General features: G+C 43.4%; 1 protein-coding gene across 1 annotated transcript in view; it reads right to left on the bottom strand.

The window, feature by feature from the left end:
- LOC106808947 (solute carrier family 12 member 2-like) overlaps positions 1 to 16,685 on the bottom strand; it is a 23,872-nt gene extending 7,187 nt beyond the window's left edge. Inside the window, exons 1-15 of the mRNA XM_014811870.1 lie at positions 16,011 to 16,685; positions 14,867 to 14,971; positions 14,459 to 14,534; positions 12,988 to 13,083; positions 10,871 to 11,010; positions 8,926 to 9,036; positions 7,509 to 7,620; positions 7,151 to 7,278; positions 6,686 to 6,786; positions 6,119 to 6,224; positions 5,704 to 5,811; positions 3,470 to 3,593; positions 1,392 to 1,495; positions 940 to 950; positions 308 to 383 (exon numbers count right to left, since the gene is read on the bottom strand). Of these exons, the coding sequence (XP_014667356.1) occupies positions 308 to 383; positions 940 to 950; positions 1,392 to 1,495; positions 3,470 to 3,593; positions 5,704 to 5,811; positions 6,119 to 6,224; positions 6,686 to 6,786; positions 7,151 to 7,278; positions 7,509 to 7,620; positions 8,926 to 9,036; positions 10,871 to 11,010; positions 12,988 to 13,083; positions 14,459 to 14,534; positions 14,867 to 14,971; positions 16,011 to 16,559 (1,947 nt within the window). The 5' untranslated portion in view covers positions 16,560 to 16,685. The remainder of the gene's footprint in view (positions 1 to 307; positions 384 to 939; positions 951 to 1,391; positions 1,496 to 3,469; positions 3,594 to 5,703; positions 5,812 to 6,118; positions 6,225 to 6,685; positions 6,787 to 7,150; positions 7,279 to 7,508; positions 7,621 to 8,925; positions 9,037 to 10,870; positions 11,011 to 12,987; positions 13,084 to 14,458; positions 14,535 to 14,866; positions 14,972 to 16,010) is intronic.
- Between the last annotated feature and the right edge of the window lie 117 nt (positions 16,686 to 16,802).

Raw genomic sequence — 16,802 nt, 5'->3', positions numbered from 1 at the left:
AGAAAATATAGGTTAGTTAGTGGTAACAGCCATATATAATATGCTGTAGTATCGGTACACCAAAGTGAACCTTACAGTCACGCAGAAAATATAGGTTAGTTAGTGGTAACAGCCATATATAATATGCTGTAGTATCGGTACACCAAAGTGAACCTTACAGTCACGCAGAAAATATAGGTTAGTTAGTGGTAACAGCCATATATAATATGCTGTAGTATCGGTACACCAAAGTGAACCTTACAGTCACGCAGAAAATATAGGTTAGTTAGTGGTAACAGCCATATATAATATGCTGTAGTATCGGTACACCAAAGTGAACCTTACAGTCACGCAGAAAATATAGGTTAGTTAGTGGTAACAGCCACATGTTGTAGTACTGGTACACCAGGGAAATAAATTTTTTTTCCCACAGGAGCTGTTTTTCAAGTCTGTGGAAAAAATAGCTCTCGTCAAAATTTTTTACGGGAGCTATTTTGAATTGCCTATTTTTTTGTATATTTTCATACATTCTGACACATCTACATGTATATCTTCATGCAATTCACTGTGCAATTCACATATTTTTAGCTCGCACATCCGCTACGAGAGCGATTTTTTCAAATTTTTTTTTTCTTTTTTCGCTCTCGTAATTTGTTTTGCAGGAGCGATTTCAGAGGTTTGAAGAGCGAATCGCTCATCACTCGGGCCATGTATTTTTTACCCTGTGTTACACCAAAGGGAATCTTACAGTCACGCAGAAAATATGGGTTAGTTAGTCCTAACAGCCATATTCTGTAGTATTGGTACACCAAAGTGAACCTTACAGCCACATAGAGACTATGGGTTAGTTAGTGGTAACAGCAACATGCCATAATACTGGAACATACGTGGGAAACCTACAGTCACATAAACAACACGGGGTTAGTGAGTGGTAACAGTCACACGTTTTAGTACTGTAGTGGTGGACGGAAGCCGACAGTCAGGTAGAAAACAGGTGAGGTGTAAGAGGTGTTATGCACACAACATCACTGATAAAATCTTAGCTGTCCTTGTCCAGCGTTTAACGAGGGTCACACCTGACCTTTACGTGCATCTACTGAGGATCGCATGTTCACCCATGTTTTACGGGAATTTAACGAACGCCACATCTGACCTTTACCCGCATTTAACGAGTATCTCATCTAAGTTTTTTCCGTGTTTAACGAGAGACTCACCTAAGCGTTACTTGGTTTATATGCGAGAGTCTCACTGGCATGTATTGAAATTCCTAGCTGGTCTCTACCTGTATTCAACGATGGTCTTACCTGAGCTTTACCTGCATTACACGAGGGTCTAAACTGTGTGTATCAAGGTTCCTTCCTGGGCTTTACCTGTATTTAATGATAGTCTCACCTAGATTTAACGAGGGTCTTACCCGGGGAGTTGGAGAAGGAGGCATCGAAGCACGAGTAGTTGATTAGCGTGTAGGCCATCAGGAAGAAGTTGGAGATGATCGGGGCAATCACGTTCAACTCCGCTGGAAAACACAAGGCTCACAATCACACGCGACACATTGTTTATATGTGGTTTCTTACATCATTGATTTCTTACATCATTGATTTCTTACATCATCAAATGATTGATTTAATGAGATGTGCAGTTTTTGTGCTGTATATTTGCCTTGTTTCTGATGTAAAATTAGTTTCGACACATGGTTTTTCTGGTTTTTTTTGCCTTGTTTCGGGTAATGAAACATTTTACGTGAGATTTGTTTACAAAATTGAACCTTGCTGAGGTTTATAAAATGCAAACTTGCCACTGTTTATAAGATGCACCTTTGCTAACATTAGATAAAATGCAACGTTGCTAACGTTTACAAAATGCAACCTTGCCAATAGATGATTAAATAATTTCATCGGATCTCTATAGTTTACATGCCATAATCAGTACCAAATAACTTACTCTGACGAAATTTTCGTCCATCTCTCCGGCAGACTTCCTCAGGTCTAACGTTTCAAGGTAGATAGAAAACGCTACTCACTGTAGACGACATAATGGAGTTGCTGGAATTTGTGCTCACCACCACCTATTTCATGTTTGGCGGACAGTTATATCAACAGAAGTTCGGCACGGCGATGAGTAGCCCCGTATCTCCGATCGTTGCCAACTTATACATGGAAGATTTAGAACAGACAGCCATCAATACAGCGTCTGAACATATCAAACCCAGATTTCGGAAACGCTATGTAGATGACATACTAGCGGTGGTTACCAAGGGATCCACACGCATCCTCAATGATCATCTCAACTCAATAGATACGTCCGGCAACATACAATTCACCTCTGAAGAAATGGAAAACAACAGCATTCCTTTCCTAGACACGAAGATTGTGAGCAAAGAAGATGGTACGCTAAAAACCGTGGTCTACAGGAAGAAGACCCATACCAATCAATATCTGAACTTTCAGTCCCACCACCCGATAACTCACAAACTGGGAGTCGTCCGCACACTACTTGATAGAGCTGAACACCGTTGTAACGGAACCGAAAGATATACGCGCCGAAGAACTTGAGATTCGACACGCACTTCGAAATTGCGGCTACCCAAACTGGACAATTGAAGACACAAAACGGAAAATAGAAACAAAAGTGACCAACAACCAATTGAAAAAGAAGGGGAACGACTTGAAAACGAAAAATAAGGGGTTAGTTATCATTCCTTACATCAAGGGCATGTCCGAGAGGTTAGCCCGCACCTTAAGGACCTTCAACATCTCTTCAGCATTCAAACCCCACAAGACCATCAGGAACATCTTAGTACATCCCAAGGACAAAATTGAAAACAAAAATACTACCGGATGTGTATACCGTATCGCCTGCTCGAACTGTGACAGTACGTACATTGGGGAAACAGGCAGAAAATTTGGCACACGTTTAAAAGAACATATGACTGATGTCAACACTCACACAAAAGGAACCAGCACACGAGCGGCTCGTGCGTCCACTTCAGGACAACAGCATAAGTCAGCCATAACAGACCGTATGGTCGATCAAAACCATCTGCCGGACTGGAAAGAGACCACTGTGGTGTCAAAGGAATCAATTCCGAGGCGCAGACAAATCAGAGAAGCAATTCACATCCGCAGAGAACCGACTACAATGAATAGAGATGAGGGGTCATACAATCTATCCCACATTTACGACAACATTCTCAGATCTGCACCCATTCGAGAGGACCGCAGGCTGGAGGCCGCCCAAAAATAACCAGGTTCGACCTTCCGTTTCCAGTGCTGCCATCTACCTGGAAACGTTAGACCTGAGGAATTCTGTCGGAAAGATGGACGAAAATTTCGTCAGAGTAAGTTATTTTGTACTGATTATGGATCTAACTGAGATTAACTTTATTAGCAACCTTGCCAATGTTTATAAAGCCACTTCAAGTCGTACAAGTAACTGCTACCCACTCCTAGGACCGGACAGTAGCATCCGAACTCTTAGTTGGGACACTTACCGATCAGGATGCATCCGATGGCAATGACAAACGTAAGTAGGTACGCCCGTTTAGGTTCGTCGTTGTTTCCCGAGCCAACAGCGAAGACGTGGATACCGGGGAACAAGTTGTCCTTGCACACAGCCTGTAGCAAGAGACACCTAGAGGATGCTGACAACCTATTCAGTGTGAAGTCAATCAAACAGTGGGCAGCCTTGGCCACCAACCCCCATACAGGGTGTCACCAAACATAGCTCATTCAGAGGCATAGCTCAGAGGTCTGCCCTGCCCAACTACCGCTTGTGTGATGATACCAACCAATGTTATGCTTAACATTACTTACCGCCTCACACCGCACTTCACCCACCTTCACCGTCCTGACCCACCTTGTCCCCATTCTATGTGGTACGCACTGCTTCTCCCTTGCATACCTATCAAGCTTATTCCTCGTGCTAACTCGCTCAAAACTATTAGAAGCTAATCTATTAGAAGCTAGCTAAACTATCAAGCACCCCTACCTACTGTCTCTCCTCTGAACGACCCTCAACCATAGCAACGGTCGCCAAAGGGGAAAGCCACTCGCGTGGTCGTGGTTGGGGTTCTCAACTCAGAGATGGTCTGCAGGGCGGGGGAAGCCGCGCCTACCCAGGGTGCGAAATTAACGCGAGTCCGGAGCAGCCTAGAATACTTTTTTTTTACGAGAGCTCTTTTTTGATTTTGTATGAAAAAAAGAGCTCTCGTAATTTTTTTACGGGAGCTATTTTAGGCTTGACCAGAGCTACTTTTTCATAGCATGATTTTGTTAAAATTTTCATAATTTTGATGCACTGACTCTAATAATGTCTCATAAGCCAGAAATTGTGTCGAATTATCGTAAAGGTGTTTCCCAAACGAAAGTCAAGATTATGCTTTGGCGAAATCGACGAGGTCAACAATCATTCATAATGGTGACAAAATCATGGAGGCCGGGTTTACATGTTGCTGTATGCATGTTGTGTACAAAGTATGACTGCATGCACTGATTGTCTCATTCGCATTATTTTTTTCATTCAAATCTCGTCGCAGCAAGACCACCAACTTCACTAACTTCAGTAAGTTGGTGGACCTGCACAAAAATTTGGTGGTCCGCTTATTTACTAGGAGTGAGTAACAAAATAGTATATAAAGATAACCATTGGCATTAAAACAGCATACATGTAACTTAATTAGAGTTGGTCAAATATAAATGTTTCAATCTCTAGGAATGTTGGGGGAGCTTCTGGGTAAGGTTTTACTTTCGTTTTTCTCCTCCCCAGTCCACGGTACCCCCATGCATAGATCAATGCTGCCGCACATTCGCAAAGTTACAAGTGCCTAGAATCTTTAAGTATATATACAGTTTACATTGCTTCTAGATATCTAACTGAATAAAAACAGTCCACTTTCTACGGTAAGAAAAGTGACGAATTCAGTTAACAGCTATGATTACTTGCGTGGCAGGTGTCACTGCATGGTCGTGCCCTCACTCCCCACGATAAACCCTGCGATATATAAACTTATTGTTATGCGGTCATAAAAACACTGGCATGCCGGCGATGCCACAATCGATTTCTTAGACTGTCGCGAGTTTTTGTTTGTGTGGCGAATCATGCGTTGAGGGAGTTCACGCAGCTCTCTACGTTGAGGAACGGGTCGTATTATGCGCTCCCGTTTACAAGTCTGTCTAAACTGCCGTTGCGATAACCGTAGTATTTCAGCGTAATATGAGGGGAAGAGGACCGGCAGTTTCGTAGAGATGGTGGCACAAGCAAAAACTTGGTGGGCTCAAGCCTCCGGGTCGGAACTGATTTCGAACGCTGCCGGCGGCACGGGAGCGATTTTTTCTCGTATCTTCCAAAATTTTCGCTCTCGTAATTGTTGTTACCAGAGCGCTTTGAAAGCTGACGGGAGCGAAATCGCTCGCTGCTCCCGTGTATTTTTTTCGCTGGTCTGGAGTCAAATACTCCCTGATTTACTGTCGGACTCCCTGATTTGACATAGGCAGGAGTCCGTGCGACTCCCTGAAAATTCTGTTATACAAATTAGTAGTAGTTCGTTCCAGAGCACGGCCTCGCGGAATTACCATATCTTTTCATTGGCCGATGTGCGTGGCAATAATCTTCAAAATAAGCACATGCATTATTGTTGTTATGCTTTAGTTTTGAATTTCAGACTGCGGACTCCCTCATTTTGCTACGGACTCCCATGTTCAAAAGTTAATTTCTACCCCTGCCTACCTGAAAGACCTTTGGCGCTCCGACGAGGCTGGCGAGAGCCGAGGAGAGGGTTGCAGCGAAGATGCCGGCAAGGATGAGCGGAGCAAAGCCAGATATGAGCTCCATCACCTGCAAACACAGCAAGGTGTGTAACAGCTGCATCACATACAACATAAAGCGAGGCGTGTGAACAGGTGGTTAGGGTTACGTACATGCACGTCGTTAGACAGGTGTATAACAGGTGCGCGAGGTATCCGTGGTTACGTACATGCACGTCGTTAGACAGGTGTATAACAGGTGCGCGAGGTATCTGTGGTTACGTACATGCACGTCGTTAGACAGGTGTATAACAGGTGCGCGAGGTATCCGGAGTTACGTACATGCAAGTTGTTAGGCAGGTGTATAACAGGTGCGCGAGGTATCCGGGGTTACGTACATGCACATCATTAAGCAGGCCGTATCGGCATGGCGAGGCGTCCGGGGCACTGCATGTAAAGTTCACCGTCGCGTTGTAGTAGTCCTCTGTGCTGCCATTCGCATCCCTGCCAGGAGAAAGCAGAGATGAAGGACAGTACAGGAACTACAAATAGATGAATGTAGCTATACAGATGGGGACGAAGAACACAAACTATGAAGAGATGAACACTGTAATGAAGAATAAAAACTATAGAGAGATGAGCACAGACATGAAAGACACGAACTACGAAGAGATGAGCACAGAGGTGAAGGACACAAACTACGAAGAGATGAACACAGAGATGAAGAACACAAACTATGAAGAGATGAACACAGAGGTGAAGGACACAAACTATGAAGAGATGAACACAGAGGTGAAGAACACAAACTATGAAGAGATGAGCACAAAGGTAAAGGACACGAACTACGAAGAGTGGTTTGCACACGGTGAGATAAAGCACCCACACTATACAATACAAATACACAACTACAATAACAACAACAACAACAACAACAATAACAGAATGACAATTCACGAATCGCTCACCTGATCACAGTCGAACCGACCATCCATCCCATCACAAGGTAGGTGGCTGTCGTCAGCAGGATTGCTCTCAAGGTGCCCTTGGGAATTGCCGACTGCGCATCCTGTGAGAAAGCGCGCGCGTTAACGAAGACTGCCACGGGCCGCCGATCGCTCACGTACCAATAGCCGATAGCACAGAGATGCAGCGACGGGCGGCGTGATTCGTGGCACAATGGGGCATCACTCCCCTCGAAAGAATCCGACAAGAAATTTTAACCTTGAATCGCGAATTCGACGCAAAGATCCGATGCGCGTCGAATTTGAGCCTTTCTTAGTATTGGTGGGGGGAAATTCCGCTCGTTTATAAAACGTTTCCCATTTATCATTAATTGTATTTGGCATTTTTCCCGTCGAATTCGCGGCCCTCGGTCCACACGATCCAGCCCCCGTGGTCCGGGACAGAGGGGGAAGATTCCTGGCACTCACGGCGAGATCCCCCGATATGTTTGCGCCAGCGAGGATGCCTGTCGCCGCCGGGAAGAAGATGGAGAAGACGGAAAAAAAGCCGTGACCTTCCCGGAACTCCGGATGCAAGTTCTCCAAGAACGTTCCCGCTAGAGGGATGTAGAAAGCAGGCCAGTTAGGATGAGTATATGAAATAATAATAATAATAATAATAATAACATTCTTTTTTTAGTATTATTATCATATTATCAAGTTTGGTAGCCCTTTAATCAAACTAACTGACATGCTTTGTCCAGAAATAAGATTTCGCACCACAAAGGAAAAGCAAGTGCGTGTACAAATGCAACGATTTGTGACATAGGAGGATAGGTATGCTCACCACTGTAACCTGTATAGCCCTTCACTCCCTTCGCCTCGGTGACCTTCAGGAAAAGACCGACAACAAAATCCAAGATGGCCACTACCAAAATGCCGAGCAGGATTAACTGCGCCTGTAAGCAATTGCGTAGATTAGCGGCTGGTAAGCAAAGCTAGGCTTAATATCACACTCGAGGCCCAAATCAGGTTTCACAGGGTGAGGCCTTTCTTTATCTTAAAGGTCAATACAGCTGTGCAATTTAAATAGGTATCTTTAATCAATTCCAGTTTAGATGTGTAACAAATGATTTCGGTTCGCAACATAGAAATGAGTGCGATGCCACATATACACGGTATGTGTTCATGTGTGTACACGGTATGTGTTCACCTGTGTACACATTTTTACATGTACACGGTATGTGTTCACATGTGAACACATGTTTACATGTAAACGGTATGTGTTCACGCGTGTACACGTGTTTAAATGTACACGGTACGTGTTCACGCGTGTACACGTGTTTGCATGTACACGGTATGTGTTCACGCATGTACACGGTACGTGTTCACGCGTGTACACGTGTTTACATGTACACGGTATTTGTTCACGTGTGAACACATGTTTACATGTACACGGTATGTGTTCACGCGTGTACACGTGTTTACATGTACACGGTATGTGTTCACGCGTGAACACGTGGATTGTGTACACGAATTTGCACACTTCGATAGTAAATCTCCCACTCAGTGCCCTTCTCTATTGAGGGATGCAATGCATGCTTCGGCCACATCCACTCTTACTTTTCCTCTCCCCCATCTCTACTCTGCTCCTCTACCTCTTCTTCTAACTTCTGCTGTCTCCCCTCTCACACTCATCCTTGTCCCTCCACTACATTCTCTAATCAACCTGCTTTTCTACCTCTGTTCCAACCGTCCACTATCTACCCTCTTCAACACACCTATGCTCACCTAGTCCAAGAAACGGAAACATACGGTCTGCATTTTGTCGCATGGAATTTGTTAGCTTTTATCAAGTTTAAAATTCATGGCCCGCCACCTGAAGGAGACATCTTTCTCTGGCTCCAAAACCAGTTGCAACTCTCTAAATTACGCTTTTTCCATAGCCATGTGAATCATACGCCCCCTCCATCCTCTACCCATGTATACACCCGACTCCCCTATGCTTCACATTCACCCACTTTTTACCCTCACTTGTTATATCTATCCCTTGCTTTCCCTGCTCCTCCCCTTTCCCTCATTTGCCCCACCCACCCACTCAGTTCTCCCCATCACGTTTCCTTTACCTTCCCCTCCTACTTGCTGCTCCCTCAAATCCACCTGTGCCTCCCACTCTCCTTTACCTCCTCTTCAGCTGCTCCCACGCATCCAGCCCACCTGCATATCCACGATATACCATCCCCTCCCGTCTAGCCCACACTCACCCGTGCTTCCCACTCCATGCCTACCATGGCTACTCCCAGTAGCACAACAAGGGTGATGCAGCCTATGATTCTTACATCATTGAGTTCATCCACTATCTGCAACCCGTATTCCTGTCAACATAGCAATGCATGATCCCGTAATCACTCCCAACAATATACGAACAACATACACCGTGTCCGTTACAGCAATAGTTTATCTATTATCGATATCTAATATACAATATAAATAACAGGGTTAAATTTACTCAACCGTGCAAATTTGAAACGTACCGCTGACGTTTCGCCTCCTGCCAGGAGGCTTTCTCAAAGCAAACTGATGTTAATCAGTTTTGACCACCAGATGGTGTGGTGGTCAATAGCTTAGTCCACACGTGACTATAAGCCTGTCTCGTCTCGGTTGATGTTTGCGGTCTTGCGGATCCAGATGGCCTCCTTAATCCAACGCCTGATTTTGATTGGCTCGCGATCGATGATCTTCGAATTCTCTCAATCGATGGTGTGATTGTCCTTCGCTACATGTTCAGTGATCGCGGATTTGGTGATTTCGGTAGCCGACTGTTTTCGTTGGACCCTTGTGAACGATTTGGGTGCTACGGTGTCTACGTCCTTTTTGTGTTCTTTTAGGCCGGTTTCAAATTTTCGGCCGGTTTCTCCAATGCAACTTTTTTCACACATTGCACATGGTATCTTGTAGACACAGTCCGTAATGTTGTGCATATCTGTTCTGTCCTTAGGGTGTACCAAAACCCGTTTTAGAATCTCAAACGGTCTCACTGTTGAAGCCACACCTGCATTTTTTAGGGAACGCTGAACTACGTCCGTGACGCCTCTGACATAGGGTAGGACGATCATCGCCTTCGGTTTCTCCGTGGAGGTTTTCTTTTGGGATGTTGTTTTTTCATGTGCCGTGTTCATCTCCTTGGAAACTTTTTCGAGTGTCCAATTGGGGTAGCCGCATTTTCCTAGTGCGTTCTTGATGTGGCGCGCTTCAGCTTCCCGGTCCTCACTCTCCATTAAGATTTTGTCCTTACGATCAAGTAGCGTCCGTACCACTGACAGTTTGTGGTTGACTGTGTGGTGTGAGTTGAAGTTTAAGTACTGGTCCGTGTGGGACTTTTTCCTATACACCGTCAGTTTTAGTGAACCATCTTCTCGTTTATGGATGAGTGTGTCGAGGAATGGAATTTTTGCGATAGATACAGGCTTAGTCACGTGTGGACTAAGCTATTGACCACCACACCATCTGGTGGTCAAAACTGATTAACATCAGTTTGCTTTGAGAAAGCCTCCTAGCAGGAGGCGAAACGTCAGCGGTACGTTTCAAACTTGCACGGTTGAGTAAAAATTAACCCTGTTATTTATATTAGTCTACCAACCGAATGAACTTATCTAATTATATACAATAGTCTACACATAATTGTCTCTATAGCAAGGTATGAATTCTATAGAGATTGTTCCACGCTACAACTGACACTTAAGAAAAACCCCGAATGTGGCCTTCCATCATAGAAAGGTGTCCATTTCATAGAGCTAACACAGGTTTGACTGTACATGCTTTAGTTTTCTGGGAGTCTTCCAGGAATTTTCCAGGAATTTACAATTTCTTCGTACAATTTTACAAGTCCATTTTCCATCACTACAAGATTTTTTATCTTAATAAAAACTTTGTGCCTTATATCGTCCAATAAACAATTAGTGGGCAACCTCTTGCATGAAGCAAACTTTATTTGCTTTTCAGACAAGATTTCCATGAGCTAAAATTTGAGGACTTTCAATGATCAAACACAAAATAACAGCATAATCTCCACTCTCCAGGACCAAAGCCGATCTTTCTGGACTTTCCAGAACCATAGCCCAAATTCCAAGACTGCACGTTTGGAAACAGCAACCTCCCCCCCTCACCCCACCCCCATCGAACCCCGAAGTACGCGTAATGGTGAATTACCTTCATCACGTCTCGAACGGTCTCAGCGAATCCGACGATATACATGGCGACAGCAACGGCATTGGCGAGCGAAAATATGATGCCGATGGCACCACCAAACTCTGGTCCCAGACTACGCGATATCATGTAGTAAGCGCCACCTGCAAATGTCAAAATTTGACTGCAGCGATGAACATAAGTTTATATGTGACACGATCTGGCAAAATGAGTCACAGTGACCGAAAATTGAAAATTGAGTTATCCATGCGACTAGAAAGAAGAGTCTGCAAGCTTTAAAATGATACCAAACATGTTGCATTATCATGAACGGTCTTCGATTTCTGCTCATTTGAAGTTTTTATTATATCAATAATTACAGTATTCCAAACCAAAATGTATAAAAAGGCATTTAAGTTTGGGGAGCGAATGTGATGAAAGAAACCTTCTCTATAACTCCTTAGCAACGATAGGGTTACACTTGTTTGATTAAAACCAAACTTGGCAGAACACTTAAAGTGGATAATCCTCGCAACAAAATGCCTAAATACACCTACTATGAGCATACTTGCCATATTAAAACATCACGTGAAATGTTCTCATTAAGCCAGAAATGCACACCGAGGTATTTTGCTGTATAGATACACATAAATTGTTATTACGCGAAGCGAACGATAACAGTACAACAAAGACGAGCTCACAGTAGGTACACCAAAAACAATAATTTCACAAACACTAGTAGTTAATATGACTCTCAATTTTTTTATATGGAGTTAATTTCCGCATTTTCTCTCATTGTTTTAGGAAATTCTATGTAGGTTTGTGAAGGATAGGGTCTACAAAATGTTAAATTTGGACATTATATCGATCACTGTGGACTTTGATACTTCGGCAAGTGAAAATTTAGTAACTTTTCTATTCAAATTAATCAAAAACGAAAAATCGATAAAATTAATGTTCTACGGTGTATTTGGCCTGTAGGGAAATATCTCTACTTGCGACTGTCCAGCACATTTTGCCAGATCGGGTGACATATTTTATTTGTGAGCCTAATTCACCCCAATACTTTCCACTCGGTAAACAGAATTACTTTTCCATTCATATGATACTCCGCGAAGTAAGATTATAAGCATTGAATTGCATGCAGTTTGAAATTGCATGCCAGTTGGCAGTATTCCAGTCAGTGAATACAATTCACAACCAACAAATCATTCCTACAATTCTTTCACATTTCCCCTTTACAAGATCCAATAAGCACAAAGCTAAACTCAGATTTTCCAACCTGAGAGGAATGTAAGGGATTCGAAAAACTCAGCCAAGATTGAATCTGGCTTGATAAAGATGAACACCATGACATGCCCAATGATTACAAAGGTTAGCGGAAAACAACAATTTGTGGTGTGTAAGTAACTGCCGGTAGGAAAAAGGTACAAGTGACTCCCTCTGGTTTTCACAACTAGACAACAGCATTCACTTGCTGAAAATATAAATATGATGCCAGGTGATAGTCAGAGAAAGCCTATTGTCATTTGGTGTCAGTGATACGTGTCGGCGTCCTTGTTAACACGTTCAACGCGAAACACGAGTGTACTCGTTCGAACCTGCAAAACGCACGACCGCGAAACACGAGTATACTCGTGGCAAAAAAAAAATTGAAAAAAAAATTAATTTGGAACGTTTACTATGTTCTCCTATAGATGGCAGGGGCTATACGCTTAGCAATTCAATAGCGTCACTGTATCAACCCCAGTAGTAGATGACATAATTTATACAATACATTACTGTTGTTTGGAACGTTATTTTGGGAGTTTTTGGGACTGAGGTAATGTTTTTAGTTCACCTCGCCAAAGGGCGTTTGACCGCCGTGTGTTGTGAAGTTGTTTTTATGTTTGAAAGTTGTGTTTGATTTGATAGATCACGGGTGATAGATTCCGGTGTTGTTTTGATGTCTGAGAGTAAGTTTATATCTATATTATACTAGCCACTAATTATAAATAGTTTTATAGCTAGTTAAACCTGCCAAAAACATTTTGTGTAATAGGTGACTAAGCGGTAAAAACGCGAAAATCTCCGCACAGGGCGGTAGGTGCATTGTTAACCCAGGCAGCGTTGAACGTGTTAAAGGTTAGACTCGTGCTTACCTCCCTTGACCTCGCCATTTGTGCAGATAGCTGACATCGAGAGAGCGGTCAGTATGGTGACTACAGTAGACAGCAGAATCACGACAGTGAACAGCCCTGAAATCATGCGGCGGTTGCGTCAGGCGTTACTTCGATGGCGTAGAAATTCAATCAATAGCTCCAAAATGCACATTGGTTCATCGGGATCATTAAATTACCTGCATGGGTGTGCTTCACATTTAGTAACAATGATGGGACAACAGAGCATCCACTGTCTGGAACCAAGGGCACGTTGTCAGAAACAAATCTAGCATTAACGTGAACATTTTTTATAGACTGTCGACAGAAACATTGTAAAGTTATGGGAATGAAAAATCGTAGAAAATTTCCACATAACTATAAGAAACAAAATTCGTTAATGGTTTATGAAAAAAGGTCAAAATGTTAAGACAAAGTTAAGACTAATTCTGTTTCTGACAACAAACCCCAGTGCCATCAGCACCCACTGAAATTATTAACTTAAAATTTAACCAAGATTCAAGCGTATATAAGTTGCCTACATGTCATTATACAGTATAAGTCTCGGCACTCAATGGACCGAATAAGGCATTAGTGACATAACTGCATAAAGGTGATGATTAGTCTGATAAATTAAATTAAATAGTTACTTATTAAAGGAATAATAGGTCCATTGATTATGCAATGTTGACGTATGCTAGAGTAACTGGCACCTTGTGTAGTTAATAAGTACGTAACCTTATAGCCTAACGCGTATTAGTTTGTCCAATATCACTGCTGGTTACATTACATGCAAGACTTGAAATCGGTTGTTGATATTCATTTACGTGCCGTAAATGTCATCCAGGAGTCAAGCGATAAGTCGCCGATGACGTAAACATTTGTGCGCACGTATGTTTTGGACGCCAGATGAAATGGAGGTGTCAGCGGCGTAACCACGGCCACGGACTAAACATGGAAGTGGAGTAAAACACACGTACAAATCACGGACGCACATGGACAGCCCTGACAAAAAGTTCCTTATCACGAGCGCCCGTGTTTACGAAATCACTGATGATAGCATTGCGTACAGCCGAGCATGCGTGCGAAAATGTCCGGTGCACTATAAATCTGTATCACACCCGCTTCGCCGGCAGCGGTTTGAAACTGTAAACAACTCAGTCAACTGATTTCTTGGACTGCGGATTTCAATTAGACATTTCTTAGTAACCAGCAGTGATATTGGAAAAACTAATACGTGTTTGGCTATAAGGTAATGTACTTACAAGGTGCCAGTTACTCTAGCATTCGTCAACATTGCATAATCAATGGACCTATTATTCCTTTAACTACACAAGGTGCCAGTTACTCTAGCATTCGTCAACATTGCATAATCAATGGACCTATTATTCCTTTAATTAATTACTCAGAGTTTAATCTGACATAGTAACTTACAGACTATAACAAAGACTGAGCGATCACGTTTTCGTCGTACCTAAACCAGTTTGTCCCACCACCCACGAAAGACGCAAAAACAGCATCACTCCCCATATGTTCAGGAGGCATCGAACCTAGCGAAACAAAACATCCATGTCGCTAATTAGATAATAGATCGGCCATGGCACGCAGACTCACGATACAGTTAAAAAGCCAGCTAGGCTGGTGGAAAATAAGCAGAGAGCATGTACGTTCACAGCACTGCTGCATGATCAATACACACATAGACAGGTAATCACAGAGAACTGTCACTTCTGCACAGTGGAGCATCTTCACAAGAAAACAGATCAGAGGCATATCGGACAGAATAATTAGTTTACACTCAGGATGCATCAGGCAGGTCAACGTGACCAGAGGTCATGCTATGCACAGAATAGTGCACACTATACCATACTGGTTTTCTTACCAGTACGCCGGTTATCCATCCAAACTTTACAGCTTTCTTTGTTGGCCCCTTCACTTCCTTCTTTGGTGATTCAACCAGCACTGTGGTCAAGCCATCCTCCTGTGCCTGCATAACATAATGTTAGATTCGTGGAATGACTGATGAATCATTATATAAACCACTGTATTAGAATATAGAAAATGATCTGTAATGCCAATAATTCGTCACATGGCAGCTGTACCATGGGTGCAAATATGCTTTATGCACTATATGTAATTATGCACCCAACCACAAACTTACCATGTGTTATGGTTAGGGTGAGGGTTAGATGAATAAATATATCAGGTACACAAAGTCGACAAGTCAATAAAATAATACCCCCTAAAATATCAGGTTAGGATATGGTTAGGGTAAGAGTGAGGATTGGGAAAGAGTTTGGGTGAGGGTTAGGAAAAAGTTAGGGGTTGGGTTAGGATAGGGTTAGGACAGGGTTATGGGTTAGGTGAGGGTTAGGGTTAGAGGTTGGGTTAGGTTAGGGTTAGGGGTTGGGTTAGGTTAGGGTTAGGGTTAGGGGTTGGGTTAGGGTTAGGGGTTGAGTTAGGGTTAGGCGTTGGGTTAAGGTTAGAAGTTGGGTTAGTGGTTAGGGCTAGGATTAGGGGTTGGGTTAGGGTTAGGGTTACGATAAAGTATGGCAATGATGCATGTACAGGGGGTTATTAAAGTAAATGTGAGCCAGTTTCAACAATATCAGTGGATCGATTATATGACATGACATAACATACCACATACTTTGAGCCAAACGAACTGAAACTCTAGCAGTCCTGTACTTCCATGGGCTAGCAAAAAGCCATATATGCCTGTGATAGAAAGTCTACGATAGTACAGTAGAGCCCACCACAACTTGTGTAGCTTAGGGATCGTTAGAGTTTAGAGGTTGGGTAAGCATATATGACGATGATGATGGTGATAATCTACAAACGTACAGGGGCCCTAAACTAGGATTGTGGCCAACATCATGTGACTTATATCATGCTCGCCCCACCTAAAACAGCTGCTGCCTTGTGGCAATGCCTAGGATTATGCTACCGAGTATTGTAGGGCACTAGGTGGATGGAGTTGACGTTAACCCCTCTACACAGGGTTATGTCACGGTATCTCACTGCACCTCATGCAGCTGCTCCAGCGTAGGTCGCGACTTCTTGTTCCCAATGACGTATGAGAAGAGGTTTCTGTAGTGGTCGACTCGCGGTAGCGTATCGTAGGTGTTTTGCTGGCGCGAGCCGCGAAGCGTGCCGCTAAACGTGAACGTGTGGGGACTCTTCGGGGTCACATTCCCCATTACGCTGCTAGTGGCGCCGCCGCTGCTCACGTTGTCGACCGTCCCGTCGGAATATGACACATGTCGTGTCCTAGAATTCTCACAATTTTTGGGGGAAGATTTGGATTTTGTCGCGTCATGCTCTTGTCGCGGTTTAACAGCGGGGGGTTGAATCGGACGCCGGTTACTCTGTTGTTGTTGTTGTTGTTGCTCTGCTTTGGCAGAGTTTAAATTACTACTGTTCGTGTCATTCGCGTCTGGTTTTCCAGCTAGCCGTTCGTTAGGCACTCCCGCGCTTTCAACTTTCTCCACGACGAACCTGGATGACAGTGCCCCCGTCTTTCCCACGTTCGTATCACCTTTGGAGTTCCCAACTGCTTCCTTGGATTCCGACATCACTTCGGTCAGGAGAACCAACTAGGTGCAATAGAGCTAACTCCCTGACTCTCCGCGTTGGCACACCGTCACCGGTAGCAAAAGCTGCAATATTGACATAGGCTACTCTTTGCAAGGATGCGCTGAATGCTGTATTTTGATCTACTCACGCCCTCTATCTTTCTCTAACAAACGTGCGCCCAGATTGCCCAGATAAGTTATTTTATAATTTGCTGTATCGTTTTAATTTAACCATTACTCCAA

Source organism: Priapulus caudatus, unplaced genomic scaffold (assembly GCF_000485595.1).
Source record: "Priapulus caudatus unplaced genomic scaffold, Priapulus_caudatus-5.0.1 Scaffold317, whole genome shotgun sequence".
In the NCBI taxonomy this organism is placed as follows: Eukaryota; Metazoa; Priapulida; class Priapulimorpha; order Priapulimorphida; family Priapulidae; genus Priapulus; species Priapulus caudatus.
Note: the sequence above shows the minus strand (reverse complement) of the source record. Positions and strands in the feature narration are given on the sequence as shown.